This window comes from Crassostrea angulata, chromosome 2, assembly GCF_025612915.1.
Source record: "Crassostrea angulata isolate pt1a10 chromosome 2, ASM2561291v2, whole genome shotgun sequence".
NCBI classification, from domain to species: domain Eukaryota; kingdom Metazoa; phylum Mollusca; class Bivalvia; order Ostreida; family Ostreidae; genus Magallana; species Magallana angulata.
In genome coordinates this window covers 2,662,471-2,689,319 of record NC_069112.1, presented here as the reverse complement: position 1 = coordinate 2,689,319, position 26,849 = coordinate 2,662,471, and the positions used below count along the sequence as shown (strand labels likewise).

The following is a 26,849-nucleotide window of genomic DNA, read 5'->3' as shown; positions in this document are numbered from 1 at the left end:
GTGACTTTAACAAGTACAGTCTGTATACGGAAACTGCTTGTATAAATATTAAGTTGATGATAAACAGCTAAAGATTAAGTACAGCAGTACTCTCATTTTTTTAAACAAGCTGGATTTGTATATATTTTGATTTCTTTTCTGGCAATATTTACGGGGGCTTGATTTTACTAGGGGATAGGGTGTTGTTAATATTTTATTTAACGCTTATTATTTTCCTCATTTGAGCATAGGTGATCAATTTTCCTCGTAGTTTTTCTTTTTAGGTTTTATCCCTAAATAAGGTCAAAGACGGACTATTACCTTTTTTTGAAATCTTCAAATATAAAAGGTGACGCACACAAACACTCCATTATTATCTACAGTATGTATGTTTGTTTACATTTCTCTCTCTCTCTCTCTCTCTCTCTCTCTCTCTCTCTGAGACGTCCTCTTATACATGTAAACATGTGCATCTTACTCAGTCTCTCTCTCTCTCTCTCTCTCTCTCTCTCTCTCTCTCAGCAGGACATGTTATAATGATGTTCTTATTTGTTTGATATGTATGTAGGTATGAACGTTAAAGATAACCAGATCGGCCAAGCATTTAATATTGTGGTTAGGTTAGCAAATAAAACGCATGCTTAATCAGACACATTTATCTCGGACTATTGTTAAGACTGATGTATTTGTCTGATAATTTGTTTTGACTTTTTTAATTAGAATCAAAACAATCCCCCGGGGGATGGGGGTGGGGGTATGATTTTGATTCTCAGTGAATTTTGTTTTACAATGGACGGACAGCTCAATGTAGTCGATAAGATCAAACAACGTGATCTGGATTTGGACGTTAAGTGTGTAGTAGATGAGATTTTGATTAAAAAGTAATAAATAAAAGTATAATATAAATGTAAATTAATAAAAGTTTATCAAATTAAAATAAATAAATTCTAATTCTTTCTTTTACTATTAAGTTAGTGCTTTCTACCACTATAGATCGACACACATACACTCAAACATTTTACATTTGTGACAGTGGGTTGTCCCAAAGATCAACAAGTCCACTTAAGGGTTCTTCATTTATTCAGATACATGTATAGGGATTAAAGGATTAAACCCTGTAATATAACTAATAGATATCAGCATAAAAATGATCAATGTTTACAATAAGTTTCAGCATAAAAATGTACAATCATATTCAAATATATATTCATGAAATACATTACTGCTCAGAGTTCACTAATCAAACTATTTGTAAAGAAGGATAACTATGAGTATAATGCATAATTCTTACAGTGTCAAGAAGAGTTACTGCTCTTGAACACAATTTACAAAAATATAGAAATATGTTCTACATCATTATCAATATCAATATTTGATTGAATAAAAACAAGTTTTTAATGTAGCTCCTTTGTAGATTACATTATATCACGATGCATATAATAAACATAAAAATATAACTTTGCAACGATCACCTGTTTGTGGAACAATGTTTCACAATTCTGATCACTCTGATAATGGTAGTACTCTCTAACTACAAGTATTCAATATGGTAACAATAACGAGCCTTTCACATATATTAGCAATGAAATACTATAGCTTAGATATCAAAACTATGAGTTACTGGGATAATTTATAAAATACTGTCACGACAGCCGTCGTGACTGTTCAGTCAAACACAACAAGATCCTGTTTATATTTACAATTTTTATATAAAATAAAACCAAACAAATATACATAATTTATACTATAAGATATTTAAGTTTTCTGATGTCCATAGTCTTCGTCACAGGCATGTAGAAGAGGAGTGGGTAGATATGGCATGGCGTGAGACAGTGGCGGACAGGTATAACCACGGCGATGGACTGCCAGAAACTGGATAGGGACCTTATTAAATTAAACAAATAAACATATTTTGAGTTACATGATTAATATACCTTACATAAACATAGGCTAAGTCGCACGGACTTAAAAATATAACATTATGGCAACAACAGCACGCCATACAATAGCACGAAACCACAGCGAATACGATCACTGCATAACGTTAAGAGTATCACACTACTTAACACAGAAAAACCACGTCAAAGCGATATAAAAATACTCCGTACTACCCGGACAATATACAAGTACACCGAACTACACGGCAAAAATACAAGTATATCATTCATTTATATCGCAATATAAAGCACACACACTCGACACGAACCACACAGGAACACGCACGAGCAAGCCCCTATGTTTAACAGTTCTACCTCGTAAAACCAGTATATCAAAAGTAACAAAAAATACTTAATATAAACTCCACAGTAATATAAAAAGACTGAGCCGTAGTTAAATTACAAAAGTATAAAATAGTTTAACTTACCCCTAATAGGAGAAAGGGTTACTCAAAACCTTAGCTGCTCATACCTGTCATGGGGAAAACGTGGCCACTGTCTGCCAGGTCTGCAATGCGGCAGTTTAAATAAAGTAAACGAACAATAGAAAAGAACTTACCAATACGTACTATAGCTGACACCGTGTCCAGAGAGGTACACTACGGGTAAAAAAACTAGTTACACAGGAACGTTAAAGAGGGTCCCTACAGGATACTAATATGTAAAGAAAAAATATAATACCGGTAGATACTGATTTGTGACAAATACATTCTTTCATAAATAAGGTATTGTAACCTCAAAAAGTAGAATTAGCTAATGGGCTAATATCTTGCTTCAATATCATTAAAACCATGGATTTTGCTCAGATGTTTTCCCACAATAAAGAGCCTATTTGTTTTGTGTTTGTTGGTTGCTTAATAAATATTTTTTGATTACTATTGACAGATTCATATATTTTTTTACAAACCTGGTTGACTTTAAAAGGAGGTTTAACAAATAAAACTAAGTCAATATTTTAATATTACCAGTGCCATCCTCATTCAGTCTTTATGTTCCTTATTTACTTTAACAACATTAAATATCAACAAGCGATCATCTAACTTTCTTAGACTTATAATGGTAACGTTTCTCCAAAAGTATTGTTAAGCTATATTTTAATAAAGAAAACAGTTAATTATCAGATCTACTTAAAGGATAGTAAACAAATCCACCCTCAGATCTACATCAACTATTCAGATTCAAATTGTTAAGCTATAAACTATAATTTGGTAAATAAAACATCCATATATTTTACCTTTGGATGGGTTCCTTTATTTTTATATGAAGCTCTTTTTTTTAAAGGAGATCAATATAGTTTTAAAATGGTCCCAACCATTGAGCCCTCTTAATATTAGTTGTGACACCTTGTTGGATTCACTGTAGAAATAGTGTTACAGCATTGGGGGTTAATAATTTTTTTATTTTTTTATCTTTTTTTTTTTTGTGAGTGAATATTTTATTGGCTCAACAATTATGGTACATATATTTTTAGAACATAATTCAAAACGTTTCACAATAGAATAAATGATAAATAGCATGGAAACAGATCAATATACTAGTACTTTGGACATGGAGCTAAAATATTAACATGGATCTAAAATATACATGCATCTTATAGTTTTTAACATGGTAGAAAGCATTGATCAGCAATCTTCAAACAATCAAGACAATCCATATAATACTGAAAGACTACAGTTTATAAGTTAACTAATATTGGCTGCCATAATTCGTAAAAAATGAGCATTTGATTCTTCGAACAAAGATAATTTTCTTTCGCATGAAGTTTGTTTCTTAGAAAATTTTTAAAAGCAATGAACTCAATTTGTTTGCCAGGAGATTTTGAATGAATTAGATGTATAAAGCATTTTCCAAGTAAAATACAATAATTTAGTGGAACATTTTTTTACTTTGTAGATACCAAATATGACATCTTGCATTGTTAAGTGATTGACATTTTCTATATGTTGTTGCCACCAATATATTAGATCTTTCCAGAAAATTTGTATGATTTTACATTGGAAATATCTATGATGTATAGTGTCAATTTCATTACAGTTATCTGTGTTACAGTTCGGACTTGGAATCAATTTCATATTAAACAGCAACTTGTTATGTCCTATGATTCTGTGTATTATTTTGAGCTGAAGAGATTGTGCGTTAGTTTGTGTGCAACACTGAAAAGGTAAATTAAATATCTTTTTATAATCAGAGACTGGAATTTCTACTTCAAATATTTCTGACCATTTTTGGATACAGAGAGTAATTTCCTTACAACTGTTAATTAAAATTCAATATGCATCTTTACATTTTAATTCACTTAATGGTATAAGTTTTCCTTGAACAGACAAGGAGTGCATTATATTCCCTTCGCTATGGGGAGGATGTGTTTTGTCTTTGACATGTTTTTTTCCAGTTATTTGGGATAGAGGAAAGAAGACTGTTGTATTGAAGAAAAGAGGGTTTAAATTTAAATTTTTCGTAAAACTCATCTAAGGTTAAGAACGAACCATCATTGTTAATAATATCTTTTAAAAACATTATACCATTTTCATACCATTCAGAAAAAAAGATTGATTTATTGTCGATGCATATAAAATTGTTAAACCACAAGCATTCTGTAAAAATGGGTGGGTTTATGCTGATTTCATTCATACAATTTCTAAATATTTTCCATGAAGTAATTATATTATAATAAAAGGTAGGTAACTTTGCTGGAAAACTTGGCAGGCTACATCTTGTTAAGAGAAGATCAGTAATTTCTATTTTACTAAAAAAAGCATTTATTAATTTTTTCCATTTTGCATCACTCTCACTAAAAAATCTTTTGATCCAATTTATTTGAAGTGATTTAACTTGAATTTCAAAATTTGGAACTTTTAGTCCACCATCAGCTAACTTTTGACAGCTAACAGTATATTTTATTTTAGGGATCTCCGAATTCCATATAAATTTATTTATTTCTTTTTGTACTACGTTAATTATGTTTTCTGGTATTGGAATGTCAGAGGCTAGGAATACAAGTTTTGACAACGCTAATGTTTTCACGATTAAGATTTTCCCTAAAAGTGATAGATTACGCATTTTCCAGAGATTAAGGGTTACTTTTAAATCCTCTAATTTGGTTTTTAAATTTTTGTCGACAGCGTTATTTTCATTTTCACTATTGAACCAAACACCTAAGGAGAAAATTTCCCCTCTGGACCATTTTACTGGCAGAGTGCCTGGTTTATAATTTCTTTTTGATCCTATCCAGATTGCTTCTGTTTTATTCAAATTTATTTTTAGTCCAGATAATTTATAAAACCTTTTGCATAATTTTGAGAACTTCATAACCTGACTCTTCATCACTAAGAAAACAAGTTGTATCATCAGCAAGTTGACTGATTTTAAATTCAGTTTCACCTATTTTGATACCTCTTATGTTTTTATTTTGTCTTATTGCTATTGCTAAAATTTCTACACATAATACGAATAAGTATGGTGATAGAGGGCAGCCTTGTCTTACTCCTCTACTTAATTGAAAAAAAATTGAGGTGTATCCATCATTAATTATACAGCTAGAAATATCAGTATATAAAATTTTGACCCATGACTTAAAACTATTTCCAAACCCAAATATACTAAGAACTTTTTCTAAGTAATACCACTCAACTGTATCAAAAGCTTTTTCAAAGTCTACTAGTAAAATCAAGCCTGGGATATTTTTCAAATTTGTATATGCAATAAGGTCTGAAATAGTTCTGATATTTTCACCAATAAACCTTTCCTTTATATAACCTGTTTGATCAGGATCAATTAATTTTGGTAAACTGTCAATGATTCTGTTAGCTAACACCTTTGCCACTAATTTATAGTCAAAATTTAGAAGGGATATAGGCCTCCAGTTTTTTTAATTAGTTCTGTCTTTATCCTTTTTGGGTACTAGAGTGATGATACCCTTTCTTTGATCATATGACATACACTTTTTTTTAATGGAGAAATTTATACTTTCAAGAACTAAGTCTTTGATATCACTCCAAAAATATTTATAAAACTCTACCTGAAAGCCATCGGTTCCTGGGGTTTTATTAAGTTTGAAGTCGGATAGAATTTTAAGACATTCTGATTCCTTAATTTCACCTTCACATTTCTTTGTCTCTTCTTCAGATATTCTAGGAATATTTAAATTATTGAAAAAAGTTAATTCATTTTTAGTTACATTTATTTCAGATGATTTATATAAATTCTGATAATAAGTTTTTTCTTCTTCTAGTATAACTTTTATATCTGTCAGAATTGTATTGTTTACTACAAGTTTATCTATACGCTTATTTTTATAATTTCTTTTCTCAAGGGATAGAAAATATTTTGTTGATTTTACTCCTTCTTCGCACCATTTTGCATGAGATCTTAACATGATACCTTTAGTTTTACTGTTATATATCTCTTCTAATTCGTTTTTCCATTCTTGGTACTGATTGAGATTTTTAGGTGAGGGTTGTAAAACAATCAACTGCCTTTGTGATTCAAGTTTTTTATTTAGTTCTTTTTCCCTTTCTCTTTCTTTCCCGGCTTTTATTTTTGAGTATTTAATTATAATTCCTCGGAGTTCACATTTTATAGAATCCCATTTAAGATCAATTCTATGAAAGAATCAATGATTTATAAAATGGTCTGGCCACGCATAGTCACCAATTTTCCTTATATTTCATACATGGACACACCTTGGTGTAAAACGCAAAAAAACACTAAAAGTTGGTTGCTAAGGGTAACCGTTGCCATAGTAATCGAGGCTCAAGATGGAAAAATAGCAAAACTTACCTACTATGAAGCCATATTAGAAAGTTTTGCCCAATAATGTAAACTATAAAAAACATAAAACAGCCTTTGTCCTATTTTCAATTATTTAAATATATCAGAAAATTGATGGAGAAACCAATACTTTTGAAATGTTACCATGGAAACCGTTGCAAATATTTGAAATCAGTTTAGAGCGGTTTTTTAATAAGCCGAAATGTGAAACTGTTAAATTTTTTCATCTATATCAATGTCCTTGCCATATATATCTTATTATGAATATTGACATCCGTTGCTATGGCAACAAGGCCAAAAAATAAGAATAACTGAGAAATTGAAGATGATTTTGATATGCTTTAATTTCCGATTTTAGAACTTTTTAGCAATTGTATAAGTTGGAACTTGAAAAAATGTATGTAAATTTTAATTATATACCACAAAAAGCTTTGTTATGCAACAGGGAAGTGTTGTTGCTATGGAAAATTAAGTTACATAAAAAATCACACAGAAATTCTTACTTTTTGAAAAGTCCATAGCAACGGCAGTTATTTTTTTTTAGAAAATTACAGATTTGTTTCAAGTGTCATTAAAGTTAAGGACATGCTTTATTTTTTTCTCACCATTTGACTTTATATATTTATTCACAATTAGTGAATAATATCTATTCAAAGATGCCTAAAAAAATTATACTATTTCTTATTTTTAAGCTTGTTACCATAGCAACGGTTTTCAGTTTTCATATTCAAATTTTTACTTGCACAATCATAATCGTGTTTACCAAAAAGTCGAAGATTTGCACTTTTTATTCAAATTAAATGAAGAAAACAGATTTTAAAATTTATGTTTAGTAACCATGGAAACGCTCTAAAAATGTGCGTTTCTCCATGATTTTTTTTCTTTCTTTTGAAAAATGACAATTATTTTTGATAATATATTCTACCCTGGAAACCCCAAGTTCAGCACATTACTCACAGTATGTTCTCAAATAAGCATTAAAATGCCACTTTTACATCTTTACCCACGGTTACCATGGCAACGGGACCACATAGCAACAAACTAATGGTGTTAGGCTTTTTTACTCACCAAAGTCTATCAAATTGTCAAGTATGAAGAAAATCCGAGACTATGCGTGGCCACCGAATTTTGATTCTTACATAGAATTGATCTTAAGATGTTTATCTTCCATGTCTTTATATTTTTGCTTTAGAGTATTTATATTTTCATGCATGTGATTTACAAAAACATTATCTTCCAGTAAGGAGGCATTAAATTTCCAAAAGCCTGGCCCTCTCTAAGAATTCAAAGCACTATTAATTTGCAATAGGATAAGACTATGATCTGATCTAATTGAGTGTTTAATGTCTGCTTTTATAAAAGGGGATAAGAAAGATGGAATTAGCCTAAAATCTATTCTTGATAAAATAATCGGTTTCTTTTGAAAATAGGTAAATAACTTAGCATCATGATGCTGGCTTCTCCAGATATATACTAAATCGTGCGTGTCCATAAAACCTTTTAGATTTTCTCTATAAGTAGAATGTGGTTCACTGGTACCTCCTTTTTTGTCAAATTCTGGGTTTGAAGTGATATTAAAATCTCCTCCTATTAAAATATTTTCATCACAAATTTCAGACAAACGATTCAACATGAAATCAAGAAACTGGTTTTGTTTAGTTTTATGATCTTTAGTTGGTGTATATATATTGATAAAATAAAAGAGGGTCTCATTGATGTTTATAGTTAATTTTAAAAATCGTCCTTCTTCATCAGTGAATGTATCCGTAACTTTAAAATCTAAATTTTGAGGTGTTAAGATTGCTACACCACATTTATTTGATAAACCATGTGAGAAAAATATTCTGGAAGAACCCCACTCTTTTTCCCACGTGGGGACAACACTTGGTGTGGTATGGGTTTCTTGTAAAAAAACAAAATGATTTTTGTAGTTTAACTTTAACCAATTAAAGACACAGTTTCTTTTTCAGGTAGCTCCTAGACCATTGACATTTAAAGAAAGTATAGAAAAATTAAGATTCTGATTCATAGATATTGTTGTGTGCTTTCTTTACTAAAAAATTTTGAATAAATGCATAAATGTTGAGGATAATATGTCTACATACCAGACATTGAACCAATACAAACAAAAACGGAAAGGGGGTGCAAAAAGAGATGGAAAGAAAAATTAACAAGAAGAGAATATATACAACAAAATGTATATGACACATTTTAAATGGAGCTCTGCGACTTACTTGATAATGTCGTGTTGAATATTTATTTGAGCTTTACCAATTCAATATTCCTGATAAATGTGTATGCCGTTACAGAAAACAAAACGTGTATATTCAATATCGGAAACATCAACATGACTATAAAAAAGAACCCAAAAATAGAGAGGCTCTGATATCCGAAAAGGCAGACCGAGTAGCTATAGATGGGAAACTAAAAATCCCGGATTAGTGATAAACTTAAATAAATGATACCTGTATCAATACAAGATTATGTATATATATGTATATATACATATAAATAATATAAGTATGTAAATAAAATAATAAATAAATAAATAAATAAGATTTAGATATCAGCACGAGGCATTCGAAGTCTGGTTTGTGCAATAGAAGTGCATGTGAATACAATTAAGTAGACAAAAATAAAGTAATAGTTTTGTCAGTATCTCACCCAAGTAAAGTATACCAATTAATCACTCAGTTTGCGCAGTGCATCAATCGCTACATTTTCCATAATGGAGAAGCGCCGCAATCCAACGTGTTTTGCAAAGAGTCTAGTGACAACGACGGCCGCGTTCTCTATGTTGTTGTCGCGCAAGGCACCGAGTATTTTGCGACCAGCACCATATTCGCCATCATCCTGGTAGTCCTCATGGATCAGGCCAGATTTATCTCGAAATCGGTATTGGGGGTTAATAATTGATATCATGCTAGGGTAATTGTTCAATGGTGGATCTAAAGATAAATTTAGATAGGGAAGTGTGAACAAACAATACCAAGTTATATATGTCATTTGTGTTGTTTATTTGTTAATGATGGGTACTCTCTATAACCATGAACATCTAATGTTACAATAACATCATAACAGTAGATACATAACTGTTTTAAAGCTATGTTAATGAATTGTTATTGCATTTAACTCTGATTCACTGGGAACAATGATTCATGTCAAAAGATTGTAAATGATTATTGACCTTAACTACTTTTCACTGGGAACAATGCATCATGTCCAGATTCAGTGAAGGAGCCATATCTCAAATACTGTAATGACTATTCCCAGGTCTGCAAACAAGGGGTAAGTTGTTATTACAAAGAAATTCTCTTGACTGCCAACAAGAGGTAAGTTTGTTATTGAAATGACATTCTCTGGTCTGCCAACAAGGGGTAAGTTTGTTATTGAAATGACATTCTCTGGTCTGCCAACAAGGGGTAAGTTTGTTATTGAAATGACATTCTCTGGTCTGCCAACAAAGGGTAAGTTTGTTATTACAATGATTTCTCTGGTCTGCCAACAAGGGGTAAGTTTGTTATTGCAATGATTTCTCCAACAGCAAGTTTCGAAGTACAATTTTACAGAATTTGTGTGTAAAATCACAACAAGCAATCATCAAGGCTGTTATTTTTCAGAAGTCGTTAGCTGTAAGTTATTGCAGTCAAATAAAAGGAAGCTGCAATAATATGAATGGTTTCTTTTCAGTTTTGCACAGGCTCCTTGTGTCTAAAGGTTGGAACACCAGAAAATGGGACATCTCCAGGTGTTTGGGAGGAATGCTTTGTTACACTGCCTGGTGACCTGACAGTCCAACAAAAGGAGCAGCTGTGTTACTTAGCCTGTAGTAAGTATTGTAGACAAGTTGTCTAATCTGTAGTAAGAATTGTAGACAAGTTGTCTAATCTGTAGTGTTATAGACACGTTGTCTAATGTGTAGTAAGTATTATAGACAAATTGTCTGACAGTGGAACAGAAGGAACAGCTGTGTTACTTAGCCTGTAGTAAGTATTATAGACAAGTTGTCTAATCTGTATTATTATAGACAAGTTGTCTAATGTGTATTAAGTATTGTTATCTAATCTATAGTATTATAGACAAATTGTCTGACAGTACAACAAAAGGAACAGTTGTGTTACTTAGCCTGTAGTAAGTATTGTTATCTAATCTATAGTATTATAGACAAATTGTCTGACAGTACAACAGAAGGAACAGCTGTGTTATTTAGCCTGTAGTAAGTATTGTTGTCTAATCTATAGTATTATAGAAAAATTGTCTGACAGTACAACAGAAGGAGCAGCTGTGTTACATAGCCTGTATTAATTTAACTAATTTGTAGTAAGCATTATAAACAAGTTGTCTAATTTGTAGTGAGCATTATAAACAAGGTGTCTAATTTTTAGTTAGCATTTTAGACAAGTTGTCTAAAATTTGTAGTTGGTAGGATCGACAAGTTATAGTTCATGCTGTAGATATAAAATCAATCTTTCTAAGGCCTAACAAAAAAATTGTTTGTTTCCGCTTTCATGCTAAAAAAAAGTAGGGTCGGTCGGAAATTTTTTTTATTTTTTCAAATATTTTTTTTCTTTTTATATTGCAGTATCCATACATGCCGATTAGATACTGACACTGCTGAATAGTTACAATACCGAGCACAGCGAGAGGCGGGCGAAGCCCGCCTCGCGAAGCGAGGATTAATGGTAACACGTATATATATGAAAATTAGTGAAAAATGAAAGTTGAATCAGGGGTACTAAGGCCAAAAAAAAATTCTTCCAGCCCTGGGCGCCGCCATATTGGCAGCCATTTTGTTTTTAAAAAGTTAGTTCGATCATTGATTGACCAGATGGAAAATAAAAACATTAACGTCAAGGAATTAACTGATCTTTTAGATACTTAATAAAATATTTAATTTCATTGCAGCGGCATTCATATGAATTTGATTGATGAACAATGAAAGAAGAAATAAAAAAGAGTTCGGAATCACGTAACTCTCTTCGGCTATTTCCGAAGACAAAACTTGAACGTTTTACGTCTGAAATATGACGTCATAATGTAGACTGAGCACGCGACGTTTAGTTAAACTTTGGCTATTGTTAATGATATGTGTAGGCAACCAGGCGGATCCTACTTTATGCGTTTCAAATAAATTTTGTTCTACAAAAATCAAACTCCACTGTGTTAAATCTGCGCTCGGTCCAACGGTCACACCGTTTACATATTATGAGAAATACTTTTAATATCATTCCTGACTATTAAGCTGGTCTTAAGAAAACACAAAAGTGATATTATATATCAGATACTTCCTCTGCCAACGATGAGAGCATTATTAAAATCTACAACACATGGAAACATATAGCCATTTTGAAACAAAACGTTTGAGTTACACTGATTTGAGAAGAGTAACTGCTTCAAGCATTTTTGTGACCAAAATTTTGAGTATTTTTTTTTCCAAATCGGATAAAAACGAAAACAAACGATTTTCCATCAAAAATCCTTAAAAAAGTCGGGGGTAAAATCTAGGGTCGGTCGGGAAATCGGAAACAAACAATTTTTTTTCTTATGCCTAATTTTTGTCTGTTTTACCAAAGTGTGATTTATATGTTTGAATCTTTCAACAGAGAAGAATGACTCTGATGCTGTATGCTATGCCACAAACCAGAACCTGGACAGTTCTAATGCCCTGTATGCTCTCCTACAAGATGTCAACCAGCGGAAACAGTCCAGCGGCGGAATCAAACTAACAGCCGGTAAGAAATTTGTCTGAAATCACAGGTGAAATATAAAATCTCTCCCTGTTAGAAATACTGTGGAATCATTAGACTTCCGTGTGGTTCAGTTTTTGTGGTATTTGTGAATAGCTGTCACCCACGAATCAGAGTTTGCATCCTCGACGAAAACTAATTATAAAAGATTTATTTTTCCTACTGAAACTAAAAACTGATGCATCCACAATACTACATCCCCACAATTAAAACAAACCCACAGTCCCTGAAAATTGGCCTCACAAAATTAAATGATTCCATAGTATGACACACGTATGCAGAAATAAGTTGCCTGTCTGGTTGTTACTTTTAACACAAGTCAAAACTTAACCTGCTTCTCTTTAGAAGGAGGGAATCAAGTAAATGATTAGACCTGTCAACACTTTTATATTTTGCTGTTCTCGGGAAAGTAAACAAACCAAACCTACCCAATCAAAATCCTAGTCTTAATCCTCGGTCCTGCATAAAAAAAGCTCCCGTAGGATTCATCCATAGTTGGGAAATATTTGATAGACAAATTAAGATTTGAAAATGAAATTAAATACTATTAAATTTATGATACAGATTCACCATGTAATAATTTTAAGCTCACCTAAATCGTTGGTTCGGGTGAGCTCTTCTGATCACACCCATCCATCTGTATGTCAGTCTGTCTGTTCGTCTCTAAACTTTTCTCATTTTTGACTTCTTCTCAAGAACCACTAGGCCAAATTATACCAAACTTAGTACAAAGCATCCTTCTCGGAAGGAAATTTCAAATTGTTTAAAGAAAGCAAATAAAAGGAGATGCATGAATTGGTTTAAAAAGCTTCTGCTTAAGAACCACTGCAACAGAAATGCCAATATTTACAAAGAAACTTGTACATACTAGTATAGTGAAGACTCTACATTGTAAAATCCTGACCCCCGAACAAATAATGGGGCCTAAGAGGGGTTCAAAGTTTGACATAGAAATATAAAAGGAAATTGTTTTAAAATCTTCTTCTCAAGAACTATGATGCTACAATTTAAGAGATTACTATGCAAGCATCCTGATATGATAAAGGTTCTAAATTGTTCAAATCGTGGGGTCCCAATAAAAATTTAAAGTGTAACTTAGAAATATATAGGGAAATCGTTGAAAAACTGATATAGAATGATACATCCTCAAATAATGTAGGTTCTTAATTGTTCAAATCGAGACCCTGAACCAATACTGGAGTCCCAATAAGGGTTTAAAATTTAACTTAGAAATGTATAGGCTTAGGGAAGATGTTGAAAAACAGATATACATGTAGAACTATACAAAAACTGTTGGCCTGTTGAGATATGTAGCCCATGGGCCTCTTTATCCCACAGTTTCACAACTTATGTGTTGATTTTCTATGATCTAGGTTCCCCCTGTAACAATTACCAAGGTTACTGTGATGTGTTTTCTCGTTGCCGTGGCGTTGATAATGAAGGACCACTACAACGACTGAAGAACTTGATATTTAACGAAAAAACGCTTCCCAATATAAAGAACTGGATTATTGTAAGTCATGCTGAATTATTGTAAGTCATGATGGATTATTGTAAGTCATGCTAAATTATTGTAGGTCATGCTGGATTATTTGTAAGTCATGCTGAATTATTGTAAGTCATACTTGATTATTGTAAGTCATGGTGGATTATTTTAAGTCATGGTGGATTATTGTAAGTCATGGTGGATTATTGCAAGTCATGCTGGATTATTGTAAGACATGCTGGGTTATTGTAAGTCATACTGGGTTATTGTAAGTCATGGTGGATTATTGTAAGTCATGGTGGATTATTGTAAGTCATGCTGGATTATTGTAAGTTATGTTGGATTAATGTATGGCTTGCTGGGTTATTTTAAGTCATACTGGGTTATTGGTAAGTCATACTTGATTATTGTAAGTCATGGTGGATTATTGTATGTCATGATGGATTATTGTAAGTCATGCTTGATTATTGTAAGTGATGGTAAATTATTGTAAGTCATGATGGATTACTGTAAGTCATACTGAGTTATTGTAGGTCATTCTGGGTTATTGTAAGTCATGCTGGGTTATTGTAAGTCAGACTGGATTATTGTAAGTCATACTGACTTATTGAAGGGTAACACTAAAAATAATTGTTTTCCCTTTGACTGAAATGTCACACTTTCATTGGTTTAAATACAGCATGCGATTGCCTCATTTATCTTTATGTTACTTTGATCAGAATTAATATTTTGCAATATAGATGTTATTGACTGACATTTCGCCTTGTCATTTCAACATTTCATATTATTATTAAATATTGATAATTTTGAAAAAAAAATACATGTAAGTAACCAAATTGGACAAGATGTTAGGCAACTTGTATCCATGGGTTTGCGTCAATCATCACTTTTTGTGAATAAATGTGTCACTTGATTGTCCTCGGGGAAAACAAGACACTTATTAGCTTCGCCTCACAACCTATGAGATTGATCAACCCGATATATTTCTGTAGTCAGTCAGTAACAATACTAATAAGTAAAAATTTCTGGCCAATATGAACAAGATCTTGACGATGGTAGGTAACAGTAAAATAAAATTATGTCTAATATCAAAATTTGAGTTATTGTAAGATAAAAAGGTTTATCTTCTGTGTCATATGCAATATAGTGAGAATGATGATGGCTGATCTACTGATAGCAGTGTGATATATGAATATATAAATGTAATGTTGTAGGAATATTGGTGGGCTGTCTTACTGATGGCTATAGGTCTTATCCTGTTTATGGGATTCTGTGCTATATCTAACATGTTATAGTGTAAATAACTTGTGTTATATATATATAATGTAATGTTGTAGGAATATTGGTGGGCCGTCTTACTGATGGCTATAGGCCTTATCCTGTTTATGGGATTTTGGGCTGTATCTAACATGTTATACTGTAAATAACTTGTGTTATATATATAATGTAATGTTGTAGGAATATTGGTGGGCCGTCTTACTGATGGCTATAGGCCTTATCCTGTTTATGGGATTGTTCATCTTGTTCTGTGCTGTATCTAACATGTGATACTGTAAATAACTTGTGTTATATATATAATGTACTGTTGTAGGAATATTGGTGGGCCGTCTTATTGATGGCTATAGGACTTATCCTGTTTATGGGATTCTGTGCTGTATCTAACATGTTATACTGTAAATAACTTGTGTTATATATATAATGTAATGTTGTAGGAATATTGGTGTGTCGTCTTACTGATGGCTATAGGACTTATCCTGTTTATGGGATTATTCATCATGTTCTGTGCTGTATCTAACATGTTATACTGTAAATAACTTGTGTTATATATATAATGTACTGTTGTAGGAATATTGGTGGGCCGTCTTATTGATGGCTATAGGACTTATCCTGTTTATGAGATTGTTCATCAAGTTCTGTGCCGTGCACACACCTAGCTCAAACCCTAACGCCAAACTAGCCTTGAAATTGACGGACACACTGAGGCGACGACGTCGTCAGCCAGAGCAACAGTACCGGGCACAGGTAGGGTGGTCAATGACCTTGACATAGTTATTTGAGGATAGATAAGGACAAACAGGAGTGGAGTGGTTAATGTCCAAGGTTGTACTTATATTACAGATAAAATCAGATTTTATTATCAATTTTAGTGTATCTAGGATAACGAAATTTGTGCTGTACAACGAATGGTAAAACTATAATTGTGATCAACAACTGATTAGATTGACAGAGTAATGATGATAGACAGAAAATGTTGGACTCTGTAGGTGTTGGGTTAATGAAGTGAGTGGCTACATCATTGACAGAGTCACGACTAGTCACAAGTTTAACTGTTGGTGTACAATACTGTCTTGTATACATGGAAGTAGTCAGGTTTTACTAAACTAATTACAGATTATGCATTAATTTTAAATGGCACATTGCATTCAAAGATCTTTTTTTTTTTTGGTTTCGGTATTTGAATTTGAGAGACAAGTTTTTTGTCATAGTCTTTGTATTTATCAGTGTAATGTCATTATTCATTGTGTGTAAAGGTGCTTACATGGATGTGATTGACAGTTATCAACTTGTAATATAAAAGAATTATTAATTTTAAGTACATTGTTTAGTACACACACCTTGTTTAGTACATACTCCTTGTTTAGGGTGATAAAGATATTTAAGTCCTTGTGTAAGTTTGTTATGACACAAATCCTTATGTAGGTTGTGAAATACATGCATCCATATGAAAGGATGTTAGGTTATTTTTCGGGATTTAAAAAAAAAACCAGTCTTTATATAGATTAGAAGATGGTGCTTTAAAAAGGATGTTTAGGACCATACTCCTAATGTAGGATGTTTACGACCTTAATCCTGGTGTAGGATGCTTAGGACCATAGTCCTAGCGAAGGATGTTTAAGAACCTAAGTCCTAGTGTAGGATGTTTAGGATCTTATTCCTAGTGTAGGATGTTTAGAACCTTAGTGCTAGTGTAGGATGTTTAGGACCATAGTCCTAGTGTAGGAAGGAAAGGACCTTAGTCCTAGTGTAGGATGTTAAGGACCTTAGTCCTAGTGTAGAATGTTTAGAACCTTAGTGCTAGTGTAGGATGTTTAGGATCCTAGTCCTAGTGTAGGAAGTAAAGAACCTTAGTCCTAGTGTAGGATGTTGAGGACCCTAGTCCTAGTGTAGGATGTTTAGGACCCTAGTCCTAGTGTAGAATGCTTAGAACCTTAGTGCTAGTGTATGATGTTTAGGACCCTAGTCCTAGTGTAGGAAGTAAAGGACCTTAGTCCTAGTGTAGGATGTTGAGGACCTTAGTCCTTGTGTAGAATGTTTAGGACCTTAGTGCTAGTGTAGGATGTTTAGGATCCTAGTCCTAGTGTAGGATGTTTAGGACTATAGTCCTAGTGTAGGAAGTAAAGAACCTTAGTACTAGTGTAGGATGTTTAGGACCTTAGTTCTAGTGTAGGATGTTTAGGACCTTGGTTCTGTAGTAATGAGAGATATATTTGCGGACTCAAGGGTAAAATGGGAGATGATTATTTATCGCATTAATTTTCTTAATGGTCATTAATGGGTAATGAGGTTGATTTGCCTTCCAGTCTAATTTTTATAAAATTTTATCTTTCTTATATGCTTAACTAACTGTGTAATGCACTAACAATGGTGTTTTTCACTCATAAACTGCTAACACTGTTGTGGATCATACTGCTACTCAATTACTAACAGTCAATTTCAAACTAAAACCTTTCTCCTCAATCCGACATCTTGTTCAAGTCTTCATTAAGACTCAAGTTATGGTTTTGGGAGATTTATTAAATAAAACCTTAAATAATTGATGAAAAAAGAATGATTACTATGTAAGAACTAAGTGCTATTAGAGTTACATGTATTTGTAACTTTAATATACTGTACTAGTGGCATAATAAGCTATTTTTTTAAATAGTATATTTGTACATATACTTTGCCTTTTTAAGTTTCTAATAAGGGGTTATATTTTAAAGTCTTCATACTTTTATGAACTTTTATAATCTTCTTAACTTTTTTTCATAACTATTGCTGTCCTTAATCATTTAACTGTTCCCCAGCATAACTGTTTTCACCAAATCAGCCACAGAATACCTATTCATAGATTTAATGTGCATGTAGGCTGTGTTGTTATCAAGTCAACCATTAGATTTTATTAAAATATTTCAGTATTAAGACAGGCTATCTATTCAGATATTTAATGTCTTTTAACGAGGCTATGTGGTAATCAAGTCAACCATCAATATACTTTTTTTTCTTCAAATTTTTTGTTAATAAATGTATAATTTTTTATACAGTGAGGAAAAAGTTCATAAATTTTAAGCTTGAAATTATTATTTGTGTTAGTTTCTATATCTTTATAGCACTTGTTCTAAAATAGATTTAATAAATATAATAGTCTGCTTAAAAGAAGCCACAACAATCCAACAGTCTCGGACCAAGTGTTTTATATAAACCAAACATTTCTATCATTATTTAAGTAATAAGGAAGCATTCGTTGAATATTATGGGGTGATAATTTTGGTCGAGGCGTGATCAAATCCAATAAAGCCGGAAGGGCTTTATGATAGATTTGATCACGCCCCAACCGAAATTATCACCCCATGATATTCAAAGAATGATTCTTTATTACTTATATTAACATAATTTTAAGCCAATATTTGAATTTAAATAAGCAAATCCCGCTGGCGTCTCAATTTGGCGTCATTTGAAGTAATGGGTTATATAGTTCAAAATCGAAACCTAGTGTTATCACAGGCAAGACACTGTAAAATGTAAATATAAAAAAAATAAAATTTATCTTTAAAATCAAAGAGGAATTCTATTGCAAAATAATACTGTTTTTTTCTTAGCAGTCAAATAAATTCTTGTAGGAACCCTAAAGAGTATTAATGTAAATGAAATTCAAAACTATTGATATGGTTGTAATGTTTTGGCAAAAGTTGATTGTAATATCAAATTCTCATTTTTTACATTAAATGAGACCGATTTGGTTGCGGTTGTTTTTGTGTAATCACCACAATTTCAAAACTCTTCATTTCTTAACCGTAAGTTATTCACACCAACTCTAGTTAATTTCAAAGTTTCAAGAAAATCTGCAGTCTTCTGATTCTTTTTATGAATCAGAATATAAAGGTGCATTTAATTAAAGCAAAAAAGAAAATTGTCAATTTCAGCACTACGAAGAAGATTAAGAAAACACTACATAATGTAAATTTTGATATGTGATTAGTAATATCATTTTTTACCTTACTGTAAAATTTACTAAATTCTAACGTCTGGTTTTTAGTGGTGTTCATCTAAGAATATCAAAACACACCAAAGTGTACATGTGTACTCATTTCATGTTAATCTCTCGTGAAAAGTTTCATGTGAAAGTCATGCAAAGCTACATTCAATAAAATCATTGTTAAATTAACCTTTATAAAATTTCATTGTCTATGAACAAAATAAAAAAAACACCAGAGCAAACAATAGACAGAATGTAGAAAGGATTACTAGTATTTTCGCCCAGTGATTTCTAATTTTATTTGCTCTTCTACACTAGTTTCACCCCGTCTGTAATTCGTCCAATCATCACGCCGTCTGTAATTCGTCCAATCATCACCCCGGCTGTAATTCGTCCAATCATCACCCCGGCTGTAATTCGTCCAATCATCACGCCGTCTGTAATTCGTCCAATCATCATGCCGTCTGTAATTCGTCCAATCATCACGTCGTCTGTAATTCGTCCAATCATCACGCCGTCTGTAATTCGTCCAATCATCACGTCGTCTGTAATTCGTCCAATCATCACGCCGTCTGTAAATCGTCCAATCATCACGCCGTCTGTAATTCGTCCAATCATCACGCCGTCTGTAATTCGTCCAATCATTACGTCGTCTGTAATTCGTCCAATCATCACCCCGGCTGTAATTCGTCCAATCATCACGCCGTCTGTAATTCGTCCAATCATCATGCCGTCTGTAATTCGTCCAATCATCACGCCGTCTGTAATTCGTCCAATCATCACGCCGTCTGTAATTCATCCAATCATCACGTCGTCTGTAATTCGTCCAATCATCACGCCGTCTGTAATTCGTCCAATCATCACGTCGTCTGTAATTCTTCCAATCATCACGCCGTCTGTAATTCGTCCAATCAGAGTTGTGTGATTCTTATTAATACAGTTATTTGAAAGATGTTTTAATTTTGCCCAGTCTTAAAATTCACTCATTGGCAACGAGGATAAAAAGGACGAACATAAAACTTAAGCGTTCATTTCACTTTATACTAGTAACTGAATTTTTAGCAATGAAACACATGATATGACGCTGTCTGTCTGTGTTTTGTAGAACCACGACACTCAATATCCTTTGATAGTTGTAAGTATCTGTATCTGTATGTGTGAAAAAACCTGCATATATCCTAGAGCTACACATCAGCGAAATCTCACAGCCAGTCTAAAAACAACACTCCAGACTGGAACCAACTTACATAGACCATGTCCATAACATCAGAACCATATTTCCCCTGCTTTCTTTCACATGTACTTTAATAGCAAGATGACATCTGAAAAAAGTTCCAACTTATATATGTTCTCACATTCATTTATTACCATTAAATGTAAGCAAATAAGCGTTTTGGTATGAAGTGAAATTAGGCGACTAGCCGTGAGATTTGGTTGATGTCGGCCATTATCTATACAGAAACCTTACCAATTTTGTGTGCTTACAACTGCTGTCGTAGTTTGCACTAGAAAGATAACTTTTTAATGTCTAGTCTAATTGTACTTACTTATTATCTTTTGTAATGAAGAAGTCAGACTTGGTTATTATAAAAAGAACACATGATTTAGAATGAGTATATCATGAGTTGCACCTCAGTAATATGCTCAGGTACACAACAAATAAAGGCGAGAGAAACAAAATATTAATTAAAACAAATGCAACGCAAAAAGTTCTAAATGATTAGTTTAACATATAGATGTGTGTTAATTAGGAATCGTTTTATCCATGTTACATTTATGTCTCCTTTCCTAGCAACACTCGCTAGCAGCTGGCTAACAGCTCCAAAATGTTTGCACATACCTGCATTCTTAATTCATATAACGCTTTCTTACACCTCCATAAACTGAATTGGTTTAGAATCATTTCCTTATAAGGAAGGTACACTCATTCACACATAACATTCAGATTTTTCAAACGTACTTGGCGTTCTTTTATTTTGTTTTCATTGAAAACCTGATGTAGATAGTAAAGGTTGTGCCATTGAAGATGTTGAACAAGAAAATGATAGATGCTATCATGTTTTGATATAGTACTAATCGGTTCTATATACTTTAGATGGATCTCTAACTTCATTGGTTGTATCTGCTGATCACTCGGTTCTCTATACTCTAGATGGATCTCTTACTTCATTGGTAGTATCGCCTGATGGTTTGTGGCAAATTGTACGTGTTCAGATATTGATGTGGTCACTCCAGATGAGATGGGTTTATATTTAAAACTTGTAAAGTTATATCTGGTTATGACCAATCATTTAGGGATAGAAAGAAGATAAGTGGAAAGAAACTGTATTCCACATGCTATCATGGAACTACACAGACATGGTCATTAAGTAGAATGTTGTTTTCAGTTGGGAAATGTCTTCAAAGGGAACATTCACTGGCAGTGTGTAAGTTCATGTCATTTGGTTGCATGTTAGAGATGAGCTGTTTACGTAACACACTTATTTCAGTAAACCCAATGACCAAGTTACATAAAGTTGTATATATTGAAAACAACCCTAAACGTTACCCTAATATTATAACCAGTGTTTGTACTTAAAGGCATTACTTGATTATAAGATTTGTACAAGTCTTCTGTAATTTTGTAATGCACATCTGTATCAGACGAATTTTACGCTTAGAATTAGACGTAAACTTCAAAACTAAAGCTTCTACAGTTACGTATAGTAAAAAAAACTTATTGTTAAAAACTGGATCAGATGCAGAGCTGTTTCTTTTTTCATAAGGTGAATTTTGCGACATAGTAATGTGTATGTCCTTTATTTACAAGCAACCAAGAGCAACATCAAAGATTTAGGGTAAACGTTTCCACACGCACGCTGCCGCTTCCATACTTTCTTCTTTACCCTTTTCGCCTCTTATACTACGGCATTTATAGTAATGGTGGTGGGTGCCAGATGCATTATGGGTATAAGTAGATAACATCACGTGTTGTAGTAGGTTTTGTTTTCAACCAAGTATTTAAGAATATAGGGGAATATTGAATTAAATATGAACAATCTGGGTTTTTTTTAGATTTTTTTTTAAAAGTATGTGCGAGTAAACATTAGGAAAATATGTTCGATTTATTTTTGATTTATAATTGAAAAGATAAATGTCAGTGATTATTTGAATCTCATATTTTAAATAAATATTAAAGAATTAGTTCGTAATGTAATTTATATTTTGATAAGTGTGTGCGAGAGGGAAATTAGAAGTTGTAATTTATAGCATAACTAATCTACTCTTTCCTTAAAAATAAAACGAACATTGTGATGCAGTTAGTTTAGTGTATTATACCATTTCTAAAGATAAGATTATAAGTTCTGTTTTATTGTATGAAGATAAGATTTTAAGTTGTGTTTTATTCTATAGTATGGTCAATAAATCTGCTTTAAAGCTGATAGATAATTAATAATAATCTTTTTTTGGTTAAACAATGTTATAAATTAATGTTGGTCAACAAATGGTACATGTAAATGGGCACAGTTTGTCTTTTTAACAAATGTTTAACATCTTGTGGTAATTGCAATTCAAAATAAAATCTTGCGTTGCACAAAAAGATCAATGTCATATGCCAAAAAATATTTCTAGAAGTGACGCTTTTGAAATTTGAATGATAATATTATGTGTTTGTACAATTGAAACAGTAGATTATTTTGAGATTTTTTAACATTACTAAGCAATTTAATTGCATGCATTTACTAACATTTTTTCTTCATTTATAAAGACTAGTACAATTTGTCAAGTTGTATGTTTTGACGTTTTGTATCTATACTAAGCCTTGTTTTTATTTCTTATTGTAGGGCCCATCGGGACCCCCGCCGCCATATTCAGCACACGGAGGCCCACCACAGGGGCACAGGAAGGGAGCAGGGGCTAAAGGCGGGAGATACAATAATTTAGAAATGCGCAAAGTTTGAACCATATATCATCTAAATTCAATTCATCGTATTTAATGATTTCTTTAACGAATGTACACTACAAGAACAACATTTCCATATGTGTTTTGAATGATGTAGTCCTTTGGTATTTTTGATAATATTACATTTGTGTTAAAGATACAGATCTGTGTTCATTACTTTTTAAATCATTATGCAAACAGAATTCCTATTTTCAAGAACAAAATGAAGGGGTATTGAGGTTTCAATTGCCAATTGATTTTATGTTAAATTAATTTTCTTCTGTATTTCTGTATTTTGGTAGAATGATATTACATTGAGGCATTTTTGATCGTTAATTTTTGGGAGTTTTAGTGCTCATGCATACAGTGTTAGCTATTGTTTACTTTAGTTTTAATCCAATCATGTTATAAAATAAAAGGCTATACTAATCATTGTAATGTAAGCAAATGTACGTTAAAAATGTGATTAATTGTTTCAATCGAATTAAATATCTTCATTATTAATTGCGGTAATAGTATAACTATGTTGAGATGATGGCCTATCGAGTTAATGTAAATCATTTATGCCCTTTTCTTATGGATTAAAAATATCACGTTTTTCCATTGTGTGCTATTGAACTGACTGGAACAGAATTACAGCATCTTGAAATGTGACGTAACAATGGTATCTGTATTCTATTGGTCGTTCTATTTCCAAGCATAATTTGTGAGAAAAGGTTCCAGCTTTCCGTGGACTCTATCTAATTATCATTTTCTTTATTAATACATATCTTTGAACGTGGCTTTTTGCCACTTAATTTGTAAACGTTTGTTCATTATTTTAACTCTGACTGTAAACCATTTTAAGCTGTTGTCAGTTCTTTAAATATTTCTTACGTTTGTTTGTGTCTTTACTGAGTACAGTATACGTACATTTAAGGAACGTGACAAGTCCCTTACAGAATGCTAGTCACGTTATCATATCCTTGTCAACTTTCAGGATAGCAGCACTGTAGGAGCACAATGAACTGACACAAGTAGAAACTGCAATATATCCTCTATTTTAATTGTATGCTATTCAGAAATGTATTTAACCCATTTTGATGATGTACAGGCGATATGTAACTACATTTTTTAACAATTGTTTTCACTTTATTTCCCCCTTTCTATTTGTTTTATTTCATCGCAACTGTAGCCTAAAGAAAAGGACTGGAATGTTTTGTAGGGTTTTTTTCCCCGGGTCGTCAAATGATTCTCCAATCACCGTAAAAATACATGTTTGACCTCCTCTCCCAGAGTTTTATTTGTTTCATATATCCCTATGCTGAAAGTCCCAGGATATCTACTTAGTGACTTAATGGTTTAACACGTTGTCATCTAGCCACTTACAATACCAAGCACCTGCTAATGATGCTAGTTATTTATTTTGCTTAGTGCCAGTCACAGGACGACTTACCAATATATAAATATTTATTGTTATATGGGAAGTTGTCTTCTGTTAAAACAAGAAATTATCTGTGTATATTGTCAATGAGATCAGTTATTTTGGATATAAATATGGGTCGGCTTCATTATTCAACAGGGTGGAACCAACAGGAGAGATTTTATTTTTATGTTTCTTCGAAATTTTAGTTCAGATCCAAGATTGGGAGTCAATAGATCGCTTTGATATAATTAGCTATTTTCATCAGTTTAGATTCGCCCCCTGATAATCTTTTTTGCATTGTGAGAATATCATGCATTGTTTAAATCGCTGTATAGATTTTGATTGATCATGGAATGTTAAAATTATTCTCTTTTGCTTAAGGTGGTATGCGACACCTCCATATTGTGACATACTAGTAATTCCTATACAAAAAATCTGTAAAGATTTGTACTTATATCAAAAGTAATATGGACAGGTCTCCCCTACCACCTTATCACGTTTGTACTTTTACTTTCTCTTTGGTTGGTGCTGATGATGTTTTGTTCATTTACAATGTAATTAACGTAACAAATGTGTATCACCTCCTCCATTTATTAAATCATTGAAAGTGACCATATGTTCTGTAAAGAAAAGGTTGAGATGCATTTTGTTTTAAATCTAACGCATAATTGTGAACTTTGTTATGAAACTTTCCTTGAGACTGTTGAACATTAAAAAAAACAACGTTATGAAACTAACACTCATTTGCTGTAAAACATTGTGTTATTCATTTAACTTAAAGTTTGTTTCGTCATGTTTATTCTTCGCTGTCAGACATTTATTTTACTGGAAACAATAAAACAAAATCATATGAAAAGGGTTTCTTTTTATTGATTGTCTAAAAAAGGGTATTAAAAAATTACCAAAAAAATAGTTATATTGTAAAGTAACATAGGTAACACAGAGTAAAAAATTAATAAACGCGGGAAAATTCGAACAGAATAAATGCAAATGGCAAATATTTGAAAACATTCTTGATTTTTATGATTCATAACTGGTGTTTATATTTGCACATCAATGAAATATATAATACATTTATTGGTATATTTTTTTTATTTTTTGCAGTATTACGTAAATAGTTAAGGACGAAATGGTTTATATATGTATTAATGTTTTTTCTTAATACTGTATTACGTAAATAGTTTGGCTGGTCGTGATCTGGACAATGGATTTACGTCAGACCGTGGAAGATGGTCATCTACAAAAGTCGTTCACTTACTTTTACTTCCAATTACTTTGAATGTAGAGTTATAATTATAGTTTTGTTATTTTTCTTTTATGAATTGTGTATTTGTTAGAAAAACGATTGATTAAACAGACATAGCTACATTGACGGGATTCATTTTAATATATCAATTGATTCGTTTAATTACTTGAGTTCTGTTTCTTGTATGAGAATGACGAGTTATAACCTAAGTATACCATTGGGGGTCTTTTCAAATCAGAAATTGACTCTTTTAATAATTAGGTATTACAAATTATTAATGTCATTCGTGCTAGACAACAATGTTTTTAGAAAAACTAAATCATAGCTCAATAAACAAAGAAAACAATGCAATAAAGACAAGTGCATGATCGAGGCATGGATTTTAAATGGGTTGAGCTTATTCCAATTTAATCATGAAGTATTCAAATAATAAAGACAAGTTGAGAGTTAGTTAGATAAGTTTAAAATGAATTTACCACCATTTATTAACATTTCACCCAGTGACGAAAATCGGGGTTGCATGGGATACCCACACTCAACATGTACATTTGAATATATACATGTACAACCACGTGTATCTTATTGAATACACTTCACCATCATTGGTCCATAGCGCAATAGGTGAACACATGCAGGTCATGAATTCGGAACCCGTTTACTATTGTATAGTTTCTATGATTTTTATATTTCCAAGATATTATAAAAATGTATTCTCGAGGAAATATTGTAAACATTTTCAAATTTAAAGGGATTAATTAATGTACCACCCATATATCAATACTTCCAGGTGTCTATATAATGTTGTGTGCGAACAAACATTACCACACCTTCCTGCAGTAATGATGGTAGACTTCTTCTAGTCTTCCTTACTTTTTTTCACCTCACCTCATCGGTTTAAGCGCTTCAAGTCCTGTAAACAAGTTCATTTAAATTTCATATTAGCCTTGACACATAAAGGAAGTCCAGCGTCAAACGCATTTAGTGTAAAGATGGTATACAAAATTTATTCTGATTTATATTCAGTTTGATCTAATGCTAATTTTATCAGCTTCAACTATAATTTATGAAATTAGTGAAGAAAACCCCGAGTTATTTAAAAATTGTTGGAGGTGTACCATGTA

General features: G+C 32.3%; 1 protein-coding gene across 1 annotated transcript; it reads left to right on the top strand.

Moving 5' to 3' along the window:
* Positions 1–10,035: 10,035 nt before the first annotated feature.
* Positions 10,036–23,785, top strand: LOC128171959 (disintegrin and metalloproteinase domain-containing protein 10 homolog). The gene is made up of 6 exons (XM_052837737.1): positions 10,036–10,197; positions 10,377–10,515; positions 12,290–12,418; positions 13,807–13,946; positions 15,765–15,941; positions 22,980–23,785. The coding sequence occupies exons 1-6, from the start codon at positions 10,036–10,038 to the stop codon at positions 23,094–23,096; spliced, it is 864 nt and encodes a 287-aa protein (XP_052693697.1). The 3' UTR covers positions 23,097–23,785.
* Positions 23,786–26,849: the final 3,064 nt, after the last annotated feature.